Genomic DNA, 26,000 nt, shown 5'->3' with positions numbered 1-26,000 from the left:
ATGCAAACGACTGCAGTAGCAGAGAGGAAGCTATTTAAAAAAATTACATAATATATATTGCATTAGCATATTGCATTTTGAACAATTATCCAACACACTTAATTCACTTTTTTATTTTTATTTAAGCATTCTCTTACAATAAGTAAGACTATAAATAATTACGCGGTTAAACGTGAAACGGATATTATAGCACGTTCGGGACATTTATTTTGACAACCGGAAGTAGCTTATCCGGAAATTGTTCTTCAAGAGGTTGTTATTCTGTCCTCCGAGAAATTGAAAGTGTCAAATCAGCCTAGAGATCCAAACTAAACGACTATCAGAAAAGATTAATCTACAAAACATCTTCAGGTGAGGATCTACATTTGAATTCCGTTAACAATGTTGGCTGAATGACGAGTTGCGGTATGTTTATTGCTGTAAAAACTTTAATGTTGAGGTATGGGGCTGTTTGAATATGTTTACAGTGAGTCATTCCAAATGAAAATTGAGTTGAATTATACATTTAAATTTGCGCAGTGTCCACTGCCCTGACATTCACACGTGATCAAGGCCTGATTAACTCAAAAATAATAATGATAATGTAACTGCAAAACATTTATAGCGCATCTTTCATTCAAAGACAGACGTTAGAAGAATAAATATAATATAACTGTCATGCCATATCCTATACTATATTTAAAAATACTTTTTATTGAAATATTTTGTAATATCTGTAATATAAATGATGCTGACCACCCTAATATAAGATCAAGCATATTATGTGTTTAGCTCCAAGTATCATTGAATAAAAAATGCAATATAGCAAATATTCTTGTATTTAAGTCTAATGATCTCTGTTAACAGGTGTTGTACACTGAGCCTGCTCTGGCTCACTCATGTTGGAGCTGGAGACCGTGGATCAAACCTGACACAAGATGGCCTGTGTAGATGAACCTCCAGAGAAGTGAGTTTCTCCATTAGTTGTGAATCACCGTTTAGTGGTACTCTTAGATATGTGCTCACTAACATGTCGTCCACCGACAGGCACTGCTGGGTTTGTTTTGCCACGGAGAAGGAGGATCGTGCTGCAGAATGGGTCAGTCCGTGCCGCTGTAAGGGCTGCACTAAGTGGATCCATCAGTCTTGCTTACAGCGTTGGCTCGACGAAAAGCAGAAGGGAAACAGCGGTGGAGCCGTCAGCTGCCCGCAATGTGGCACTGAATATCATATAGTTTTCCCCAAAATGGGTAAGTATTTGCACTTCACCTTTTTGAAGGGAGACTTACTGATACCGTTTTTCCTCTTTCGTTGTATGTCTCGTCATGGACTCTTACATATTTTATGCATATCCTTATTGCACCAGATCACTTCCCATTTATAAAAATATTCTGGATCATTTTCTCCCGATAAGAATGTGGTACTGTTAGCTCTGTTTTGCACCAGTGTTGTTATTAACTAAAACTAAACTCTTTAAAAAAATATTTTTTTTTGTTAACTGATAGAAAGCTCATGTAAATGAAAATAAAAATATTCGATGAAAAACATAAACTTAAAAAATGTAAATGATAATTGAAATACTGAAATAAGTGTAAGTTGAAGATTAAAACTAAAACTTAAATAAAAATAAATGAAAGGTAAGCTATTAAAAATCATTTTTGTTAACTGAAATAAAGCTGAGATAAATTATAAATATTAGATGAAAAATTAAAATTAAAATTGAAATACTGAAATAAAATAAGTGTAATTTGAAATACAAAAATCACTAAAACCCAAATAAACATAAGTTAAAAACTAAACTATTAAAAATATTTTTGCTAGCTGAAATAAAGCTGAGATACATTAATATATATAAATATAAAATGGGAAATTTAAACTTAAAAAATGTCAACGAAAATTGAAATACTGAAATAAAATAAGTGTATGTTGAAATACAAAAATTACTAAAACCCAAATCAAAATAAATTAAAGCTAAACTATCAACAACAATTTTTTTAAACTGAAATAAAGCTGAGATAAATTAAATATAAATATTAATGAAAAACGTAAAAAAAAAAAGTAAACGAAAATTTAAATACTGAAATAAAATAAGTGAAAGTTGAAATAGTAAAATTGCTATACATTATTTTTTTTTTAAACTGAAAAAAAGTTTTTTTGTAAAAGCATATAAAGCAAGCTAAAATTAAAATGAAACCGGTCAAAATAAATGTTCAAAATATTATTATTACTCTTAAAAGTGACACGACATGAAGGCCAAGTATAGTAACCCACACTCGGAATATGTCCTCTGTATTTAAATAGTATATAAGTAATACTAAATATAGTTTTATAACAGTTTTGCACTCATTTTCACTTACCATTTAAGTACATCATCATCATGTATTTAATTTTTGACAAATTAGCTCAGAAAAAGTGCCAAAAGTGCACAGATGCTGTGTGGGCTTACTAATGACTAATATTCCGTCATTCTGTGTGGCTGTTATTTTGGTCAGTGAATAGGGAAGTGTTAAGTGTGTGGTTGTGTCTCTGTTCCAGGGCCTCTGGTGTACTTCCTCCAGCAGGTGGATCGAGCTCTGTCCAGGGCCAGTCCGTTCGCTGCGGCTGGAGTCGTGGTGGGCACCGTTTATTGGTCGGCCGTGACCTACGGTGCCGTCACGGTTATGCAGGTGCGTTGAAGACAGGAGGAAGATAGGAGCTTGGCTCTCCTTGGCTCTTTTGAACACTTTTTCTTCTCTGTTTTCAGGTGGTGGGGCATAAGAAGGGTCTGGATGTGATGGAGCGCGCGGATCCTCTCTTCCTGCTCATGGGTTTACCCACCATCCCCGTCATGCTGGTACTGGGGAAAATGATCCGCTGGGAGGATTACGTGGTGCGGCTCTGGCAGCGACACTCTTCCAAGCTTCAGATCTTCAGCGGGCTTGTACCTGGTATGTGGAAGACAGGGTTAAACTGGGCTGTAGTTCATTGAGATTCTTTATACTTCAACTAAAACTATCCAAAATCTTTTTCGTTAATTGAAATTAAAGCTAAATATTACTTAAAAAAACAAAAAAAAAAAGACAAAAACACTAAATTTAGAATGAAAGCTTTTATTTTTATGTTTTCATTTAGATTTAAGTTTGTTTTAGTCATTTTGCTATTATTAAGAAAAACTATAATATTTTGCTTTAATTTTTATATATTTTCAGTTAATTTGTTGAAGTACTAATATTACTAACATTAAAACGAAATAAAGCTAAATATAATTGTTTTAAAAAAAAACACATAAATGACTAAAGCTTTTATTTTTATTTTAGTTTAAGTTTTAGTCATTTTGTTATTTGCTTTTGTCATTATTAAAAAACAATTAGATTCATCTTTAATTTATTTTTGTTTTCAGTTAATTTGTTGAAATTATAACAATATAAACAAAGCGTTTATGTTTATGAAAAGTGAAATTTTCATTTTAGTTTGTTTGTCACTTTTGATTTGCTTTTGTTATATTTATTTTTTAACTATTATATTTAGCTTTATTTTTTTACATTTTAGTAATTTCAGTACTTCAAATTCCCTTTTATTTTTATATTTTTAGTTTCAGCGAAGTACTTAAATTACAAAAATTGAAACTGAAATAAAAATAAATTAAAGCTAAATATAATTGTTTAAAACATAAAATGACTAAAACTTAAACTAAAATTAAAGCTTTTATTTTTCTATTGTAAGTTTTCATTTTCATTTTAGTTTAAGTTTCACTTTTTAATTGCTTTTGTCATTTTTATTTTAAAAAAGCAACTATATTTAGCTTTATTTTTATTTCACTTTTAGTCATTTTAGTACTTTAATTCACTTTTATTTTAATATTTTCAGTTAAGTCGTTAAAGTACTAAAATGACTAAAACTGAAATTAAAAAAGCTAAATATAATTTTTTTTAAATAAAAGCGAATTCAAAATATTAATAAATACTATAATAGTATATTACACATAATACTAAAATAACACTGATCCATCCAAAAATTAACATTTTGACATTTACTCACCCTCTCATTCTAAACCCATTTTAATATGTATAAATATTTAGTGGATGGTTCATTTTTGTGTGAACTGTTCTTTTAAAGCATCTTAGAACGGATGATTTACTGTCATAATCATACCATAAACCCATTTTTGAAGTACAAAATCTCATTTGTTTGCACAGGGATGGGTCGTGCTCTGCCCCGCGCCCCAGCAGAAGGCGGATACGGAGGAGACCATCTCTCTGTGTCTCGCACCCTGTGTGGAGCCCTCATCTTCCCCTCCATCGCCAGCCTGGTGGGTCGTCTCCTGTTCCGCAGAGTCACGTCAAACCTGCAGCGCACCATCCTGGTGAGAGTCCACAGCCCTGAGCGCCTACCATACAACCTGGAATTACATTAACAAGTGCAAACCTAACCCCGCTTTCCTCTTCCAGGGTGGCATTGCCTTCGTGGTGATTAAGGGAGTGCTGAAAGTGTATTTCAAACAGCAGCAGTACCTCATCCAGGCCAACAGACACATCCTGAATTACCCCGAGCCCGAGGGACGAGCAGACGGCGCTGTTGAGGACGACAACGAAGACAGTAGCAATGAATGAAGAGGATGCACTTACGGAAATCAACAAATGAACTGTAGTATAGGATTCGCAGAATAAAAATACATATTTACGGATGTTTAAAGACATCACTTTTCAGCTTCACATGGCTCTAATATAGCACAAACACGTTTGCTATGTGTTATTATAATGCAATGATGGCTGAAATTCTTTCATCTGTGAGAAACTCTTGCTGGGGTGTTGAAGTGCTTGTAATGGCGAATTGCACCTTCAGATGGCGCCAAAACAAAGCTGGAAACTGCACTGTGCACTGATGTCTGGTGAAGAAAGACATTGTCATTTATGCTGCAAATGTACCAGCAGAATCATGGAATGAGAATGAGTTTATTGATTCTAATTGAAGGCAATACACACTTTCTCTTTAAAGGCAATTACTAATAAAGATAATAAACCCAGAAACTTTGACTTTGATGCTTTACTGTAATCGTTTTTGATAAAGGTGGTACAACCTGGAGATAAAGATCAATTTGCATATCTGGGCAAGGCCAGTCCAGGATCAGACGTCATATTTGACCCCAAAATCCAAAGAGATTTTATATTTGTTTTATATTATGCATGTGTTTTGCATGAATTGTAATTTTTAGGACCGTTAAGATTGGTTGCATGATTAGGAGGTGCAACATGGAAAGAAACATTTGGATCATTTCACTCCAAAATTTAAAGAAATAAGAAATAATATTCTGCATAAAGATGTATTTTTTAGAGCTATTACATTTTTTGTTTTTTTGCATTGGATTTGTGATGTATTAAATAAATGTATTTTCAGACCGATTTCAAATGAGCTGTAATGCACTTGGATGTTTATTATTATTATTATTATATATTTAGTGATTGTCATAGTTTTCAATGTTTCTCATGTTAATGCAAAAGGCCTTTATGTATAAAAAAAAGAAAATATATATATATATATATATATATACATTATTGGAAACACTTTAAAATAAGACTCCATTAGTTAAGTTAGTTAATGCATTAACTAATATTAACTAACAATGAGCAATACATTTGTTACAGTATTTATTAATCTTTGTTAGTATAAATACAACTGTTCATTGTTAGTTCAGGTTCATTAACTAATGTTAACAGACAACTTTGCAATAAAAATGAAAAGTAAAAATATATGTAGGCTATATAATATGATGTAGCATATGCAATATAAATAAAAAATCTGAAATAAATATATTTAAAATGTTAACATTAAAGTAGTGAAAAGGAGAATTTGTCAGAGTAATGAGATTTTTGTCATGAAAATAATGTATCAATCCAACCAATCTTAATGGTGCCAAAAATTGGGTTTATTTTCTTTATGCAAAATACATGCATAATATAAAACAAATATACAAATCTCTTTTGATTTGGGGTAAAAAATTAAAAAAAAATATATAGGCTACCTCTGATCTTGGACAGGTCTCATAAGTTTCGCATGAAAAGGAAAATACTGAGTGGATCTAATAAATGTGTGAGTGTTGATCATATTTTAAAGGCATAGTTCACCAAAAAAAAAAAAAAGTTACCCTCAAGTTGTTCCAAACCTGTTGAACACAAAAGAAGATATTTAAAAGAATGTTGGTAATCAGAGTAGCCATAGACTTCCATTGTAAAAAAAATAAAATAAAAATAATAATAATACTACTACTGTCAACTGTCTGGTTACCAACAGTCTTTTAAATATCTTCTTTTGTGTTCAACAGAAGAAAGAAATTCATACATGGTTGGAATATCTTGAGGGTATGGAAGCCCTAAAAGGCCATAGATTATTATTTTTTCTATCTTGTTTACTCCTGATCTTGACATATTCTCGGTATGTCTACATAACAAAAGTTGTTATTTTTTACAATGATTGTTTAATTAAAACACACTGCACGAACGAATGCAAACCTCAGCGCCTCTGTCGACAGATAAACCGTGCACTCATATAACGTTAGGCCTATTGGGGATATTTTCAACAAAACGTTTGCTTCACCTAATAATAAAGTATACAATAAATAAATTAGGCTATGAGCTAATTAACCACTGTTCAATCAATGTATGCAAAAAAATTTATTTGTGTAACTTAGAGAAAAATGTTTTATGTCGAGATTAACGAAAATTAAATCGTGATAACTGATAATGAGAAAACAACTTTTGCTATGTCGTGATCACAAGAAAGAATAATAATAAAACTAATCCGTGGACTCTAGGGCAGCGGGCTTATGTATGAGGGTAAGTAAACGATGGGGAACAAATCTTTTTTGGGTTAAGGAACGCAGAACAGTGATGTCTATCTTAAACAGAAGTGTTAATCATACAAAATCGTAGAATTTTCCCGCGCTTTCCTTCACGCCGAGAGCGAGCGGCATGTCTGCACTCCGGCTGCCTTTTGAAGAAATGGTGAAGACAAGACTGAGGGAAAAGGCACCCCATTAACATTCTGGTTTGCTTCTGATCTCTTATTTCTTTATTTCTGAGAGAAAAAAAACAAGAAAAAAAAAACATGAATAATGTAAAAGTTTGCAGATGGTAAAGGGCTGGCTGGGAGAAAAGACAGCAGGGGGAGCGCAATCGGCTCACCCGAGATGACTTCATTTGGGTTTAAAAATACACCCCCGCTCACAGCCGCATCTAAAACAGTCCTCTGGGATTGTTTGTCGCTCATTTTTAAACATCTCTACCAAGTATTACTACGGCAGACAGTCAGGCTTTATCACAGCTGTCAAACATACAGTCAGACAGTGGAACGTTCATGACGCAGAAAATCTTAAACCCCACAATGCATCTGTCACTTACGGGCCATAAACATAGGCCCACCTACGATGTAATCGGCCTACTTCGCACATAAAGTTGTAAGTAAATGCTTTAATTTAAGGTATTTGAATGGAGCCAGTCAGCCAGATATGAAATCAAAGGATTTGGATGGCTGAAGATGCATAACACAGGCAAAATGACAGTCGAAATTCATGTCACGGCATCGAAGTAGAACACATTTTATTTTCTGATATTTTTAGACCATCCTTGTTACTTGATGATCCAGATGAAAATAAATGTACTTTGAGACATAATGAAAAGGAACGAGAAAAGGAACATTAAAAGAGACACATAGGCTAGGCATAAAAGATCCAAAAGTAAAAAGATAAAAGGCAATTTTTGGAAAATACATAGGCCTATGTGACTTTGGATTTACATCTTAAGAACAAAACAAAATAACAACAACTAGAATCATACACATATAGGCTATGTTACTTTATCTACTATAAAATGACAGTCTATGCGGAAACGTAGCTATAAACAGTACGCTAGAACCACAGCAAAAAGTGTGTTATAACAATGACTCATTATAACTCATAACATAAGTGGGTCCTTTTTTTCTGCAGTAGCCTACCTTTTGTAATCTGTCACTTTCAAAGCATAAACATTCATTCCTGTTGTATTTTAAAGGAAGTATTACTATAAAACAGTATATCATACTTTCATAAATAGGCTCTGGTCACTGGTATCAGCTATTGACCAATCAGAATCAAGGATTGGAACTAACCGTTTTATAATTATCAATATAGTTATCGTTCTTGGTGTAAATGGCCCTTTCTACAGTTAGCCAGCTCATAAGGATTTGTATTAGCTTTTTTTTATAACATACATTTTTGTAATATACAATAGAACAAACATCACAAAACATAACATCACAGAATTCATGAAATCCATTGCTATCCATTACAGATGCTCAAGCCTTTGTTTTCCCACCAAAAGTATGTCACTTCCTGAAGGATGATGTTATTGAGGAATTGGCTTATACTAAATAGATAAATTAACCACTACGTTAACTTAACTGTGAAAATATGATTTTAAAAAAAGAGAATAAGATTTCCATGTTAAAATTTGTATTTCTAGCTTAATAATTTATCCAATAAACATGAAAATGTGCTATATAGCTAGGGCATTGCCCTCAAACATCAAACACTATCAAAATGTGCTGCATTAGCAAGTAAATCTGATTGCAGAAAGACTATAGGGGAGATTCTGTCATATCAAGCAGTACACATCAAAGCTGCTGGGCTTACTTATATGACGTATGAATAAAATAACAAAAGTGGGGCTCATTAGAGTAGAGTAGACTGCAGATAACCCACGGCAAGCTAATAAACTGTGGTGAGAATTATAAAACAGATAGGAGATGCAAGTGACAATCCCTCTGGACAAATGATGATTATCCGTTTTTTATAAGCTCTATTTTGCTGGTACCGCGTCCCCAGAGGCTTCGGCCTACACATCCTACACGAACCAATGGATTGTCTTCAAACACTTCACTTTCGGATATTATTAGTGACCTGCTGGAAATCAATGGCAATTTAAAATAAGTGCATCTTATCAAGAATGAGAAAACAAGGTTGGCCAAAAAGCTTTTATCTGTGTGCCACACGTTTCATCTCCTTTAATAGGAAACCACGGCACAGCAGTGAAAGAGAAATGGGACACGTGAGACAGCAGATCAAGTGGCCTGAGATTAGTAACACCTCTAAACAGGACTCCTTGACCTGGACACCGTTCACGCACGAATGGCTGTGATTTTATCACCTGGGATGTCATGTTCTGGACAGCGCATTGAAGAGCGGCATGATCTAGCATAAATTTAACTCTCTATGACAAAATGTAAGATGCCCCTTTCACCAATGAACTTTTGAATGAAAAAGACATTTATATGTTTTACGGTTAATGATTATGTTTAAAAAATCACATGAAACCTTTCAAGAACATGTCAAGGTTACATTTCACCCCCAAAAAATCAAAAGGATTTTTTTTATTATTAAAAAAATCATTTAAAATAAATGTACATATGCATATATATAAGCTATACCTTGAATGCAATGTCACTACAGCATCTGTAAAATGAGAATCATACATTTTAATATTCCCCATATTTTTCCATCACCACAGGAATGCTATAAAACATTTACTCTTGTATCTGTGATGAAATTGCTGTTACGTTGTTGCCGTTATGCAAGCCAGGAAAATTGCCTCTCAGATGGCAATCTGTTTCTAAAGAGGCAAACTCGACTCGATACCTTGACGGGCATCTAAAGGAAGATGCCTCAGGTGGAATGTTACCTGCATAAAAGATTTCTTTCTGTAAACATGCATTTAGTGGTTCATGCATCGGTAATACAGACACTCCTGCTGTATATGCAAATGATTTCATCTTCAGTAATGAGCTTGGAGAATGAGCGTTCAATGCAATTACCAGGGATGTCGCCACACAAGAGAGTGAAGTTTAACAAGAGAAACAAGAAGTGACAGAAGAGAAGTACATGGATGTCATGTTTCCTAATTTATTTGCGCTTTCAGAACTAGTATTCATAAGGCAACAAGAACGTCAACACCAAACACTTTTGTAGAAACTTAACTTTGCTTTGACTTCGATCATCAAGAAAATGTGTAATACCAAACTGGCATTGGTACAGTCATGTATCTATTGTAGCAGAAGATGGGTGTGTTGTTAACACCGATGCTCAAACGTTTAATATGTTTCCCAACATTACAGAGGCACAATTCAAAGTTCAAATGCAGCGTAAGCGATCTCACCAAAGCAACACAATAAATAGTAATAGTTCTAATTCAATAAACAACAACAACAACAACAAAACCTGACATGAAAAGAATAAATACTTTGGTCAGGGCACCAACTCACTGCTAAAGAGATTTTAACAAAGAACTAAAAGAACTGAACATGAAAAGTAATTTCATTTTAACACCTTCCTGTTTGATGCGAAACGTCTGGCGCGCAATGAGCGCTAAAACAATCCAGTCTCATAAATCAGTCCTTACTCTCATAACACAACAGCTTGAAAGCATCATCAGAGGAATAATCACATTCTTGATGGAACATTTATCCCGTACAAGTCGTACTTGAGGAAAGGAATGATGCCCTGACTACCGTAGCTGTCTTTAACAAAACATCACGCTGTGTTCCTCGTAGGAACACGCAGACCTGGACCCCGGAAAACACGGCAACAGTTGGTAGAGGTTGTTTTTAGATCTCTTGGGTATGAACTGATGCAGAAACCCACACAGCAATTCCACATCTCCATGGAAACAGTGCCAGCTCATCCTCAACCCCTCCCCTTGTTCTCTTCTCCGTTCCTGCAGTCTCTTTAGCAGTGAGCGCACTGTTCCGATCTGCCCAGAGAGCCCTGCTGCATGGACGAAACCTTAGTGACATCGGTGGCCACCGTCGAAAGTGGGAAGCTCTCGTAGGTCTCCGGAACGCCCCAGCCGCAATGGCAGCGCTGGAGCGTCGCCTTCAGCTCCTTCTGGAAGTTGGTGTTGAGGAAGCCGTACACCACCGGGTTCACACAGGTAGACGCCATGGCCATCAGGTGGCAGGCGGAGAAGATGACGTCATGCTGGCAAGAAGGAAGCACCTGGTGGTACCAGTCAAAGATGGTGTTGAAAACATTGAGCGGGAGCCAGCAGAGAGCAAAAGCGACTACGATTAAGACCAACATGGCATTGATGCGTTGAGCGCCCCGTGCTTTTCTCTGCCGGGCCTCGGTGGCCTGCTCCACCATCTCCTTCCGTCTGCGCAGACGCAGGAATATGCGCAAGTAACAGACTAAAATGAGAAGCAGGGGCAGGCAGTATTGGAAAAGCAGAAGCGAGGTGGTGTACGCCAAACGGTTGCGTTCGGACGGCCAGAGCTCCATGCAAATGACGTGGTCGCTGAATGGGTTGAACGGCAGGCTGAGGTTCTGGAATGGGGCGTTAGTTAGGATATTAAAGGACAGGAAGGGTAGGGAAATGAAGCAGGCCACCATCCAGGTGACGGCCACGGCCAGGTACGAATGGCCTGCCGCGGGCGTCCAGCCGGTGGGGTGGATGATGAGTTGATGCCGCTCCAACGCGATGAGGACCAACGAGAAGATGGAGACTGTGACGGACATGCACTGCACAAATGGCGTGACCTTGCACAGCGTCTCACCCAAGATCCAGCGGTCCATGAGCGTGTAGATGACCGTCACGGGGAGGCACACCACGCACATGAGGATGTCGGAGCAGGAGAGGTTGGCGATGAGGATGTTGGTGACGTTTCTCATCTCTTTTTGTCTGGATATGATGAAGACCAGACAAGTGTTGCCCACCAAGCCCACCGCTATAACAGTGCTGTAGGCCACGATCAGAAGGGTTGTGCCACTCACAGAGGGAGGGCACACGTTGGAATCCACCCATGTTCTCTGGCCCAACACAGCTGAGGTGTTGCTGATGTTGTCTGAGGTTGGAGAGGCCTCCATAAGTTCCAAAGTTGAATGAGAAACAGCTAGGCGTTCACAGAAGCGTCCACTCTTCAAACACCATAAGAAAGTTGACTCATTGTTGAGGTCCTTGCATTTATTCGCAGACGGCCATTTGGTTGACCTGGAGGAAAAGGAGCATGTAAAGACCATTAGCTGGCATTAAAATGTGCAATATGTTGAGAGGGATTTAATAGGAAAGGATTTAACTCAACAAGTGAATCTCTGGGAGAGGTTAAACCCCTTAATCCAACAGATGTTTGTGGTCTTGAAATCTGAGCAGACAGATCTTGTTTAAGGAGAAAACACTGCAAATCTCTCTACAGTATTTTCACCTTATCATTTCATAAATTAGTTTATGCATATGTCCACCAAAACATCTGATTCGTTATGCTCTAATAATGGCATAAACTCAACTAATACTCTGTGCAAAAACTCCCTTGGGATGTTGACAGGTCATCCTGTCCGTTAAGCTGACAGATGGAGGTCTCTCTCATGAGTATTCTCTCTTTATCCCTTTTATCTCCAAGTTCTCTTTTCTTTGGCCTCAAATGGCTTTTATGTGATGATGTGATAAAAATATTCATATCACAAACTACTGATTTAAAAGCTGCCAATGTATCAGCACATTTTTACACAGTATTTGACCGGTTTACCTTGTCAACCTCAGTCAATCTGAAGGGATGGATATTGAGAACCTTATTCAATGAAATACTAGAACCAAATATTTTTGAGGCCACGCTATGCTACTGAATCTACCGTGCCGTAGCCAAAGAAATTATGCTTTAGTTAGCAGTCTGAATTGAACATGAGACAGGAAAACTGGACACTGTCAAATAATACAGTGACATTCATAGAAAATACATCTTTCTATTGCATTGTCCTAGCTATTTGTGCATAACAAGAAATAGGAGAACATGTAAGATGCATCACAGATGCATCACAAGCTGTCTGTTACGCTGCAATTCTACGGTGTATTTGCCGCTACTTCTGGGAAGCCATTGCTGTAAAAAAAAAAGAAAAACGGTCAATTGGAGTGAACGGAGTTGACGCAACTCTCTCTCTCTGGAGGAACATCGGAGAGGGAACACCATTCTCGAGTGGAAGCAACTTTTTTAGATTTTGATTAAAGTTTACCACGACAAACTATTTTTTTCTGTGTATTAACTTGCACATGTTAATTGTTCACCACATCACTAGTAAATGTCCACTAAGAAAGTAGATAGTGTCTATTTTGATTTCATGACGACTTATATATGTTTGCATAGTATGTATTAGGGATGCTTTCTCAAAAACAATTTTTAGATGAAATTGTAGAATTGTTTCCTTCCTTCGTTCTATTACTCCACATACTTGAATAAGCACGGCATATAAAGTGACTTCATTTGACTTCTGTAATGCATACAGATTGGTATCAATCGCATAAAATATTTTACTCTCGCAGTCACTTTAGCTAATTTATTCCCCGAGCCGGCCACTCTGAGTTTCACTTGGATTGAGTAAGTGTTGTAATTAAGCCGCGGCTAATATCCTCTCGCTCCTCCAAACCAACTGTCAAGAGTTTCACACCAGCTTATTACGTCATTCATCTCACATGGAGAGGGAAGCTGATTCAGGGAATGCCTTATTGAGTTTATCTACTCCACAGTTTCAATCCTTCACAGCTCTAAAGAGCATAATTTATCACACATAATCTTTTAAAGAAGTGCTCTACAATTTGCATTTCACAAATGAAATACCAATGCTTAAGGCAGCAAAAGAGTATGTTGCTTTTGGCAAAACAAGACCAGGGGGCTCTCAATGCAGTAGCTAAAGTGTTCTGAGTAGTTGCTAGGCCGTTGCCTGAGTGGTTTCTAGGGTGTTTCTACGTGGCTGCTAGATGTTTTGGGTGATTTCCAGGGCACTGCTATGCAAAGTGTTCTGAGTGGTTACTAGGGTGTAGATATGTGGCTGCTAGACATTATAAGTGGTTGCTAGGACATTGTTATGAAGCAGCTTAAGTGGTTAGTAGGCCATTGCCGACATTTTGGGTGGTTGCCAGATGTTTAATAGAGTGTTCTGATTGGTTTCTAGGGTGTGGCTTTGTGGCAGGTAGACATTTTAGGTGGTGTCAAGTAGGGTTGGGAATCGAAAATCAATACTGAAGGTCATACTTGTGAGGTCATACAGATACTTGTTATAAAATAAAAAAATTAATTCCTCTTATCGATTCCTTTGTGTGCATTCAAATGACTTTAAACCATTCAAGCGCAAGAAGACTTGCGTTCTGTTTTCTGTCTTGCGCACACAAAATGTGAAGGCCGCCTCTCATATTGAATAGTTCCCGATACTATACTGAGTCCATAGGCAAAAATTCCTTGTGTAAGTCTTATTTATTAGCCTGTTGATTTTTGTTCATGGTATTCAGCTAAAATGAAATGTTTTGCAATAAGACTTAGAATAAATGTGAATGATCATAAAGGAATCAATAAGAATCGGAATTGTTCAAATTAAAGCGATACCCAACCCTAGTTACAAGGCAGTCCAGGCGTTCTGAGTGGTTGCTAGGGTGTTGCCATGTGGCTGCTAGACATTTTGGGTGGTTGCCCGGGTACTGTTATCAGTGGCCAAAGTGTTCTAAATGGTTGCTAGGGTGTTGCTATGTGGCTTCTAGACATTTTGGGTGCTTGCCAGGTGATTACTAGAGTGTTCTGCAAGGTTGACAGGGCATTTCTATGTGGTTGCTAAACTGTTCTAAGTGGTTGCTAGGTTGTCAGTCTAAATAGTCTATTCTGTTCCCTATATGTTAGATCTCTCTAAACATGGGTTGAAACAACCTAGCATTTTTAAAAGCACTACATTCTAAGATAGAGGTCAGATATGAGAATATGATATACTGATATGTGATATCTTTGATAGATGTGTCCTTCACAGGATACAAAATATCGTATTACCACAGCGCTGACATGCTGTCTCTCTGAAATATATTGGCATATATCACAGGCAGCTGCATCGGAGGTTTGTGTGTGTGGAGAGAATGACTCAAGAATTTAAGGGAGTGTGTGAAATTATATAAGGCAGAACTAAATTAATCATCTAATTTTCATATCACACAGACAAGTCTGAGCGACATGCTTTCATAACCGCTCACAGAGATTCACTACTTGTGCAAATCAAATGCATTGTCGTTTGGGATAAAAAAAGAAATGAATACACCAAAAAGACAAAAATGAATGAAAACAAGTATTTTTAGCAGGCATCTAAATCAAGCTGAGGTACAGAATAAAAATCAAAAAAGACACTTAAGGGAACTATTCACCCAAATATGAAGATTTTGTCATTATTTATTCACCCTCATGTCATTTCCAAACCGGTATGACTTTTTTTTTTTAAGCGGAATTTTATATATATATTAAATAATTATAGCAGAATGTCCAAGCTGGTCCATACAATGAACGTAAATGGTGACCACCACTGCTAAACAAAAAGACCTGAATTAACTCATAAAAGTCATTTGAAATACTATTATAGTGATGTATTTTTTTTAATAATATATATATTGCCTTGATAGCCCCTGCCCATCCACTTTCATTCAAAGGCAACAAAATATCCTTTTGTGTTCCAAGAAAAAAAGCCAAACAACATGCAACAACACGAGAAAATTATGACAAAATGTTCATTTTTGTGTGAACTGTCCCTTTAACTAAAGCTTATGTAAAACTCTTCTCACAGGAAGCCAAAACACAACAGGACATTTATCACTATTTGTGAGCTGCTGACTGTCTACAAGGTCAGATAGATTCAGTCAGAAAACAAAAGAGTGAATTTTGCCAACCTGCTTTCTTCTTCCATTAACCTTGAAAAGGTTTGACAGATGCTCTAGTACAGGGGCGCCCAATCCTGTTCCTGGAGACCTTCCTGCACAGATCATCTCCAACCCTGATCAAACACAATTGAACCAGCTAATTAAGACACTTGATAATTAGGCAAGGCAAGGCAAGGCAAGTTTATTTATATAGCACATTTCATACACAATGGCAATTCAAAGTGCTTTACATAGAAGAAATTAAAAGAAATAATAAAAAGAAATAAGAATAATTAAAACAGTTTAGAAAAATAAAATAAAATACAGTACAGTACAAACAGTCGGACGAACAGTGGCATTCATTCAGTAAATGCATAGCTCAACAGAAGTGTTATGGATTTGAAAGTGACTACAGTAGGAGCACATCTGATGTCTTCTGGAAGCTGGTTCCAGCATAATAGCTAAAAGCAGACTCACCATGTTTAGAGTGAACCCTTGGTATTTCTAGCTGATATGATCCTAATGATCTGAGTGATCTGTTGGGTTTATATAAAGTGAGCATATCTGCAATGTATTGAGGTCCTAGGCCATTGAATGATTTATATACCAGTAATAATACTTTAAAATCAATCCTAAATTTAACTGGGAGCCAGTGTAAAGACCTGAGGACTGGTGTGATATGTTCATATTTTCTGGTTCTGCTCAGAATCCTAGCGTATGAGCTGCAACTGTCTTATGGTCTTTTTGGGAAGGCCAGTGAGGAGTCCATTACAATAATCCACCCTGCTGGTGATGAAAGCATGCACAAGTTTCTCTAAGTCTTGTCTGGAAACAAAGCATCTAATTCTTGCAATATTTTTCAGATGATAGTATGCTGATTTAGTTATTGCTTTGACATGACTACTGAAACTAAGGTCTGACTCTAGTGTCACACCAAGATTCCTGACTTGATTTTTAGTTATTTGACCCCCTAGAGTGAAGGTATGCGCTCACCTTGAGAACTTCATCTTTGTTTCCAAATGCAATGACTTCAGTTTTGTCTTTGTTTAACTGAAGAAAGTTTTGGCACATCCAACTGTTGACTTCATCAATGCATCGGCACAGGGAGTCAATGGGGCTGTAATCGTTAGGCGATAGGGCTAAGTACAGCTGTGTGTCGTCTGCATAGCTGTGGTAAGCAATTTGGTTATTTCTCATTATTTGGCTCATTGGGAGCATATACAGGTTGAACAGGAGTGGCGCAAGAATTGAGCCTTGAGGAACTCCGCATGTCATGGATGTCCACTCAGACTTATGGTCTCCTATACTCACATAATAACCTCTCCCATCTAAGTATGACCTGAACCATTTTAGGACTATCCCAGAAAGCCCCATCCAGTTTTCCAGCCTGTCAAGAAGTATGTTATGATCGACAGTGTCAAATGCAGCACTGAGGTCGAGTAGTACCAGCACTGATAATTTGCCTGAATCAGTATTTAAGCAAATATCGTTTATTATCTTTATGAGCGCCGTCTCTGTGCTGTGATGCGGTCGGAAACCAGATTGAAGTATCCATTCGAGCATAAGAATTTGTTCAGCTGATTGAAGACAACTTGTTCAATGATCTTGCCTATGAAAGGAAGATTTGAAATCGGTCTATAGTTGCTTAATATGGTCTTATCCAGATTGCTCTTTTTCAGGAGGGGCTTGACAACTGCAGTTTTCAGGGAGTTTGGAAAACTCCCAGAGAGAAGTGAGGCATTTACCACTTCTAGAAGATCTTCTTCTAAACTGTTTAACACACTTTTGAAAAAAGATGTGGGAAGTGTGTCAAGAGCGCATGTTGATGTTTTAAGGTGCTGTACGGTTTCTTCCAAATTTTGCCATCAATTTCTTTGAAATCAGACATAGTAACTACTTTCTCAGGTGGTCTGATCTGTCTGACCCCAGCGCAACTCAAGGATGTGCTGATCACCTTTCTGATATTATTGATTTTCTCAGAGAAGAAAGAAGCAAACTCACTGCACTTGTTGTCTGAGAGCATTTCACTGGGAATCTGGCTTGGGGGGTTTGTCAGTCTCTCTACAGTAGCAAAAAGAGTGCGTGTGTTTAAATTGCTGTTTATAAAATTTGAGAAGAAAGTCTGTCTAGCTTTGCCTAGTTCCATATTGAAAGCATGAAGGCTGTCTTTGTAGATGTTATAATGGACTACAAGTTTTGTCTTGCTTCACAGACAGGCTTGTTGGATCAGGGTTAGAACTGAACTCTGCAGGTATAGGCAGATCTCCAGGAACAGGTCACGATTGGCCCTAGTAGTTTATTCGATCTTTCCTCATGATTTGGATTTGGATCCTGTCATTTTCACTGTAGCTGCACGTTTCTTGTCATTCGCTTGAATCTGGGAGGTTAAAATGCTTCACATGATCTCAAGCGCATTAAGAAAAAGAATTATAAAAGCCCCCCCATGTGGTGTGTCCTGGCTCCGGGACCGCTTGAAGAGCAGCTAATAAGCTAATGACAACTACCACTATCAAAGTCAGACAACAAGCATTACCTTTACTATACCATTACCAACTCAGTGGAACATTAATGTTTTTTCTGGCAACCTTTTTATTGGTACTTTATTGCGCTCTCGTTATTAGAAAGATATTTGACTCATATTAGCATCTGTGAGTCACTTGGGAAATTGACAGCTTCATAATGACCTTGAGTTATGCCAGGCTAAGCACAACCTCTGATTAAACAGACTATTGATGGAACTGTCGAATCAACAAATTATAACGGGAGTGATCAAACCTAATCAAACCATTCCTTAAAATAATTGTCTTGCTGAAGTGTGTAATTTTTTTCTCCGATAAAATACTTTCTCCTATTTAATCTTTGAAGAGTAAAGATTAATCTTTACTCACCCTTATGTTGTTCTAACCTTTTTTTTTCTTTTCTTTTTTTACGATGTCAGTGGTGTCAAATGACTTTGTAAATATCTTCTTTTGTGTTTCATAGAAGAAGAAAAAATCTGAGGTTTGGAATGACACGGCAACTGTAAGTAAACCATTTAGGTTGATTTGCTCGAATAGCATATAAAAACATTTTTGTTTGAAGACAGCTACATTGTGCTAGTGCTTTTCTAAATCATCTGACCAATTGTTTTGACCATGTTCACCTGATGGATAATAATATAAATGAAGAAAACTCATTTACATTCAAGGAGAGACCATAGTTATATCTAAAGACATCTAGACATCTTTTTTTTTCAACTCTAATTTGTTAAAAAAAAAATATATATATATATATAATGTAGCTGTCAAGGATGGAATCACATCTTGATTGAGAATCGTATCCCTGAGCTATTCTGACCATACAACCACATTTCCACTCATTATGTTCTTTACACAGATGGCAATTACACATTTCAACAACCCTGGATAGCAGGACATTATCTCTCTCTCTTTCTTTGACATGAGCTCTCTCGACCTTCAGCAGAAGGACAATGACATGTGGCACATAACAGCTGAACAACAGTGTTATTGATGCGGGTTCATGGCCACAGAAGCCCTCTGATTGAAGAGGAAATGCCAGATTCTCTGCTGTAGTGGATTCACATCAGTTCTGAGGAACACAAGAGTTTCCATAAATATGTGTCTCCCTATAGGATGGTGGAAGGGCAATTCACTACACAGGACGCACACTGAAGGTAATAACACTGCTGAAATACAACAAAGTGGCCCAAGGCGATGTGGTTTAAATCCATCTGGGCAGGCCAACTACACAGAGACAAGTCAATTTATCGGAAAATCAGGGTTGAAGAACAGCTGCTCTAGTGTAGTCTATTATTTGGGAGGACATGAATAGCAGGAAATAAAGAATAAAGCTATGTGGGGAAAAAAGGTATTAAAATACCTTAAAAGGAGCCGTTTCAGAAATAAAGAATAAAGCTATGTGGGGAAAAGGGTATTAAAATACCTTTAAAGGAGCCATTTCAGTTCACCCAAAAATTTAAATGCTGTCATTTACTCACCCTTAAACCTGGTCACTATTCTCTTTCAACAGATCCTTAAAATCTGTGTATATATGCATATAATACACACACACACACACACACACACACACACACACACACACACACACACACACACACACACACACACACACTACCATTAACAAGTTTTGGATTGGTAATATTTTTTTATATAAGTTAATTCAGCAAGGAAGAATACATTAAATTGAACAAAAGTGTTTTAAAATTTTTTAATAAATGGCGTTCTTTTGAACTTTATATTAATCAAGGAATCCTGAAAAAAGACGCATCACTGTTTCCACAAAAATATTAAGCAGCACAACATGTTTTCAACATTGATAATAATAATAAATGTTTCTTGAATAGAAAATCAGCATAGAATGATTTATGAAGGATCATGTGACACTGAAGACTGGAGTAAGTTAATGATGCTGAAAATCCAGCTTTGCATCACAGGAATAAATAACATTTGAAAATATAATCAAATGGGAAAACGGTTCTTTTAAATTGTGAAATAATATTTGATATTGTGAATTTATATTTCACAATATTATTGTATTTAATGTATTTTTGATCAAATAAAGACTTCTTTCAAAAACATGAAAAAAATACTGACCCCAAGGTACGAGAGGCTGTGCTGTATCGTGAATAAGTCACGGCCGAAGGGCGTTGTGCAACCCCTTCAGCCGTTAATTATTCACGATACAGCACTAGCCTCAAGTACCTTATTGCTTTTATAAAACGGTTACCACACAATACACATATTAAAGCCGAAAAATATGTTTCTATGCAACTTTCATTAAGTAAAATCACTAAAAGCCTTCCGCTGAAAAAAAAAAATAGTACCTGACCATAAACATATCGTGAATAAAACACAGCTATTGACCAATCAGAATCAAGGATTGGAACTAACCGTTTTAAAAAACACATAAATATTCCATTACGTATGAAAAAGAGCAGCATCCATATTCATTCAAAAGGTTTTAATCAACATCACGTTGATTTTTGACTGAACTTTTACATTTTAAGATGCATCTTAGCTGTGTATCTTTCATCAAAGACAAGCGTAAATACAAGCTTTTCTTTAAAATGTCAGATTTTGGGCCACGGGGCTGTAGTAAAAACTCAGGCCACACATCATCTCCAACTTCACCCCATCCAGTAATTGCTGCAGGGTGAATCTCCTGGTGTCACCTTGGTTCTTGGAAAACGGGTGTTGAAAATGCACCGGGGGATGGCTAAAGCATAACACAAGTGTACTATAAGAATATAGCTTTTTTAGACACTTCATCTTCATTCGACTGATGAAGTTTGACAATCCATCAAAATCTATTACATCCATCACTGACCTTTGATGTTTTCATCAGCACCTTTTAAGGACGGGAATGTTTCCCCTCAGTGGCTGATGTGGTTTCACATCCAACAGACATATGTACAGTATGATCTCTGTTCATTATGAAATCCCTCAACACAGCACATGTAAAGACTTTTTTCTTTTTTCAACCTTGAACCTCTTGGTCCTCTGCAGAAAAATATGAAAGGTAGTCCTACATGACTAATCAATGGTCTACAATCTATACACCCTGTACATTGCCCCGGTTCTCAACTTGTTTTGCTGCAGGATGCAGATTTTATATTGAACATCAAGTATGAACCAAACCAACCCAAAATCACCTCTTAGGGTGTGTTCACAATTTTAGTTTGGTTTGTTTGTTCTGGATACAAATAAATAAAATAAAAACATTTAATGATGGTCCGCTTAGCATTCACATTGGCATTTTAACACCTGCCTAAAGATACCAAATCTAAAGGCATAGGGATGTGTTCACAACCTGATTGGTCAGCCTTTATTAAAGGGATGATTCGGAGTAAAATCAACCTAGGGTCCTTTGCACCATGACCTTGAGCCAAACACCCCCCAGAAGCTTTTTTCCCTTGGTCGAACATTATTAAAGTTAGAGCTTATTTAGAGATATCAGCCGAAAGGCTTAGTGCAGGCGCTAATGGATCCAAGGTTGTATCTCGTAAATTACCCCACTAATAATGCCCAGAATGATACCAAACTTCTACAGTAGTACAAATAGGTTCTCTACTCATAAAACGAGGCATTGGAAAGTTTGTAAGTACATCAGGAGTTTATTTAAATAACACTTGCCTGATGGCTTATGCTACCGCTAACCTGGACGTCGAGGTCACTTCCATGATTTGGTAAAAGCCTGTAAAAGTCCTGGCAGAAAGCGATGCATAAGGTTAGTGGGGTAATTTACGAGATACAACTTTGGACCCATTAGCGCCTGCACTAAGCCATTCGGCTGATATCTCTAAATAAGCTCTAACTTTAATAATGTTCGACCAAGGGAAAAAAAGCTTCTAAGGGGGTGTTTGGCTCGAGGTCATGGTGCAAAGGACCCTAGGTTGATTTTACTCCGAACCATCCCTTTAAGTATATTTCACAACTGAACTTACCGAACATCCAAAACAATGCTTTGTTCTGTGCTAAATGCGCTCAATGTATGTGCGTAGCCTACATATGATGGTATTTTGGCCAGCTGAGAACTCGTGAAGAGCTTATAAAATGTGTAAAGGAGTTAAAACAGCGGCAGGAATCCCTCCGTCACACACAAACGAAGATCAGCTGTGACGAGAAGCGGTTCTGACAACCTGTGATTAGCAACATCGCGAATATGACGAGAAAAAATAGGTATGCTTGAGCATTCTGTCCATTTCTGTCGCATCTCGTGGCATCATGTCCGGTTTTTGGTTCATTTACATGTCTGTGGTCCACGTTGCATTCATATGTCATTCAAACCTCAACAGAGTTTGTTTGGAAGCGGATCGAGACCCATCTTTTCAGCGATCTCGCGTTCACCAGGGTTCGGACGGCTGCGTTCACGCTTATTCAAATGAACCGCACTAACAGAGCAATCGCACCAGGATTCGCTTTAATCGAACCAAACATGCCAAGTGTGAACACACCCTTACACCACATTGTGATATAGTCTACTACTCTGTATTTTCTTTTACCTTTTGAAGTTTTGTTCATAATTCTTATAACACAAACCTAATTTATCTGACGTCAACCAATTTACATAAATTTGAGCCTTCGACGTCAAGAGCAAAATATATTTGCTGCATTTCTTCTCCCTTTTAAAGTTGACATGTCTATTTATATTGCTACCCCAACTAAACACAATTACATGGTTAGATGCATTTTATTTAGTACATTTAGGGCATCGTTTTCCCCCTATTTCTATTAATATTAATCCACCAGTTGAGGTTTCCTTTTTAAGCTCCATAAACTAAAACTGCTATGGCCATCTGTTATTGTTTCTTAATTCTTTCTGTGCAGATTTTAATTTAAAAAGAGATTAAAATGATGTCCTGCCATTACTATTCTTCCATCTTGTGCATGTAATCCTCTAAGAAAATGCAGTTCAATGTGAAGTGTTGCTAATATGCAATAACATTGAAGATTACAAGCACAACCCCTTGAATTCCGGATAATGCGAGGGGAGGTGCCGTCCGAAAACTAATCTTATGATGACTTAGGTGACAACTGCCCCACACCATGTCTTGACTGAAGGGTCTGTCTGAATTGTGATACGGTCATGAGAATATCTCCAGGAATGGTCTATTTTAAGATGAAAGGACAGTGTAATAACCATTAACTTGAGATCCTTTCACACCTGTCTATCAAATTGCAGAGAGAGAGACACCAAGATAAACACTCCACAAGGGCTGGAAGGATTCTTAATCTATATAAAGTGCAATAACATACCTCTCATCCTAACATTAATCTTTTGTCTCTCAAGCTGCATTACCGAACAATCCCTGTGTCTAGTCTTGACCAAAAAAAAAAAAAAAAAAACACTCATTATTTTCTGAGATTATATTTTTAATGCACCCTGACAAGCAAAAGCCAAATATTATATTTTAAATCCCACTTGTGGAAATCTCTAGTGCGGTAGTGGTTAATCGTTCCCAGAATTACTATTTGCTCCGACTGTTTCCTCATCACATTCAGCTGTCAACTACTAGATCATTCTATCAAGTCTCAAATTCCAACTTGGTGGAAAAGGTGAAAATGCTCTCACCTCCTTTCACTTATAATTTCCATCAACAGATATCAACATTTCACATAATGCTTCCTGAATTGAGATTATGCTCAGATACTGGATTGTTGGACACACATTTTTAATGACTTTTTCTGTTATTTTAATGAAGTTTCTTTAAAATACCTCAAGGATCATTTAGCGTTTCTGATCAATTCATGGCTTATTTTTATCTAAAAGTCAATAAACACACATTTCATATCACATGCCAAGATTCAGATGATAAAATCAGTTGCATAACTCAACACAGAAATGCAAGGAATCATTAAAATTCCAGACGCTTTTAAACTGTGTTCATGTCGCAAATCTGCTCAGATGTTCACACATCATGCATACAACTGAGTTTATGTTATTTCTAAACCTCTACAGCACGATATATTCACGATATAAGCAATCTTACCAGTCCAGCTGTATTTTCTCCTGCGCTGATACCGACAGTGCGGCGGAGAGCCCGAACTCGACTGACGGAGGAGGAGGAGGAGGAGGAGGAGGAGGAATTTGCTGAAACTCAATGTAACAGCATCAGCATCTGTCTGATTCTCTCAACGAGACTTCATGCGTACAGATGGGCAGAGAGTGTCAAGATGAAATGCTGAGAAACTTTGCGTGGACGTGAATTTGGTGTCATCCCCCTCTCGCGAGCACCTCATCACTCGATTGGTTGTTGTTTGGAGCTCTCGGTAAACAGACTTTGTCGCGCTGAATGCTGTGAGAAAGGTTAATTAATAAGATGGTTAATTAAGAGGCTAACTGATGATAGGTCATTGCTGTAATGCCACTGTGTTGTTAGGCTATTATTGGCTGAAAATAGATGTCTCGTCATTTAAATTACGTTTTTCAACATCGATATTGTAGGTGGGTGAACTTTACATTAAGAACGAATATGGTGCCATTAAATTTAAAACCAAATAAAAATCTCAAATGGAGTCGCCTAACTATCAGGACATATAGGCTATTTGTCTTGCACGTCGAATACACAGGCTATCACGCAATATTTTTTTTCCAAAAAACGTTAGGAGAGAAGGCTAGAGCAATATCAAGATGTTTTCTCAGGGTTAGCCTATTCCGTTTGACCTGAAGAAAATGCGCCTTTATATCATTATCAAATGTCGAAATATGTAGGCTAATAATAATAATAAAAAAAAAGTTAATTAACTTTACGTTATTTAAGTTAATTAACTTCACAGACACAACGATCCACGACTCCTCTGTTTTCGACTTTCTTCCCATGACAACAATGGCTTCCTGCCTGCGTAGTTACACCCTATAGCACCTTGGTTACGCCCAACTGGTTTTTATTTAATTGACAAACGTTTTCAGCTATAATTTTGTTTTTAATCTACTTAATCTATTTTTATTTTATTTAAGTATTTAAACGCATGCCACTTAGTCCTTTTTGACTTCAAGCCCCACAAAAAATGTCATATAGGCTACATGTCAAATCTTAGTAGAGGTGTGCTCATGTTTGTATTTTTTTTTTTTTTATGTATTTCTTTTAATAACTTAACAGGCCTAGAACAAAATGCATTAATCAGTGTCAGCATGGGCCTCTCAGTTATGAAGTTATAAATTATGCATGTCTATAATTATTGTAGAAAAATGGAGGGGGGTCACTTTGAATTATACGTGCCACCACACCGTTTAATAATTAAATTAAACCAGCAAAAGTCATTTTAATAGTTAGATCATATAAAAAAAGCTCAATATGATAGCATCTGCATTTTTACCTTCAGTGCACATTGATTGTAGATTGAAACAGAAATATTATTCTGTACTTCTCCGACCAGAGGTTATATAAAATAATCTTTATGGTTTTTTTCCAGTTATGATTTATCTAAAATCCCATTTATTCAACAACATTATATCTCATTCTACTGCAGCATAAAGAAACTTTTGAGAAAAGAGAGTGAGGAGAAAAAGTATTTATAGTTCACTTAATATTCAGTGAGAATGTCGTTCACACGAGCTATTCAGCAGCTGGAACTACCACAAAATATATACTTCAAAGATTAGATAGTCAAACAGATGTACAATGCAGAGTAGCTTATTACTTTTTCCCGACGTTTTGTTCCTTGACCCAATTAAGGGTCAAAATTAATTACTCAGGCTCCATTTAAACATGACAGTATGATTTAAGAACAAATGAAATCCAAGAAATCTCCACTGGGTTGTATTGTTGAGTAATTTGTGAATAATGAGTTTTCAGGCCCTGGGAAAAGGATTTCAGACAGAAGATAATAAAAGGAGCAGAGCATGCAAGAC

At 36.9% G+C, this 26,000-nt stretch overlaps 2 protein-coding genes across 3 annotated transcripts; one reads left to right on the top strand and one right to left on the bottom strand.

Annotated features, from left to right (window-relative positions):
• The first annotated feature begins 200 nt into the window (after positions 1–200).
• marchf5l (membrane-associated ring finger (C3HC4) 5, like) lies at positions 201–4,985 on the top strand. Its single transcript, XM_082158226.1, has 7 exons — positions 201–351; positions 847–946; positions 1,027–1,229; positions 2,515–2,645; positions 2,723–2,906; positions 4,155–4,321; positions 4,407–4,985. The coding sequence occupies exons 2-7, from the start codon at positions 918–920 to the stop codon at positions 4,566–4,568; spliced, it is 876 nt and encodes a 291-aa protein (XP_082014352.1). The 5' UTR covers positions 201–351; positions 847–917; the 3' UTR covers positions 4,569–4,985.
• A 4,571-nt stretch (positions 4,986–9,556) lies between these two features.
• On the bottom strand, positions 9,557–24,353 carry npy8ar (neuropeptide Y receptor Y8a). 2 transcript variants are annotated; one of them, XM_082157634.1, is made up of 3 exons: positions 24,139–24,353; positions 15,660–15,763; positions 9,557–11,969 (listed from the first exon to the last, which is right to left on the bottom strand). In XM_082157634.1, exons 2-3 carry the CDS (start codon positions 15,674–15,676, stop codon positions 10,709–10,711), a joined length of 1,278 nt encoding a protein of 425 aa, XP_082013760.1. In that variant the 5' UTR covers positions 15,677–15,763; positions 24,139–24,353; the 3' UTR covers positions 9,557–10,708. The 2 variants fall into 2 exon arrangements, with proteins under 2 accessions (XP_082013760.1, XP_082013761.1); XM_082157635.1 differs by lacking the exon at positions 15,660–15,763.
• Between the last annotated feature and the right edge of the window lie 1,647 nt (positions 24,354–26,000).

This window comes from Leuciscus leuciscus (assembly GCF_965113295.1).
Source record: "Leuciscus leuciscus genome assembly, chromosome: 24".
In the NCBI taxonomy this organism is placed as follows: Eukaryota; Metazoa; Chordata; class Actinopteri; order Cypriniformes; family Leuciscidae; genus Leuciscus; species Leuciscus leuciscus.
This window is presented reverse-complemented; position numbering and strand designations above follow the sequence as displayed.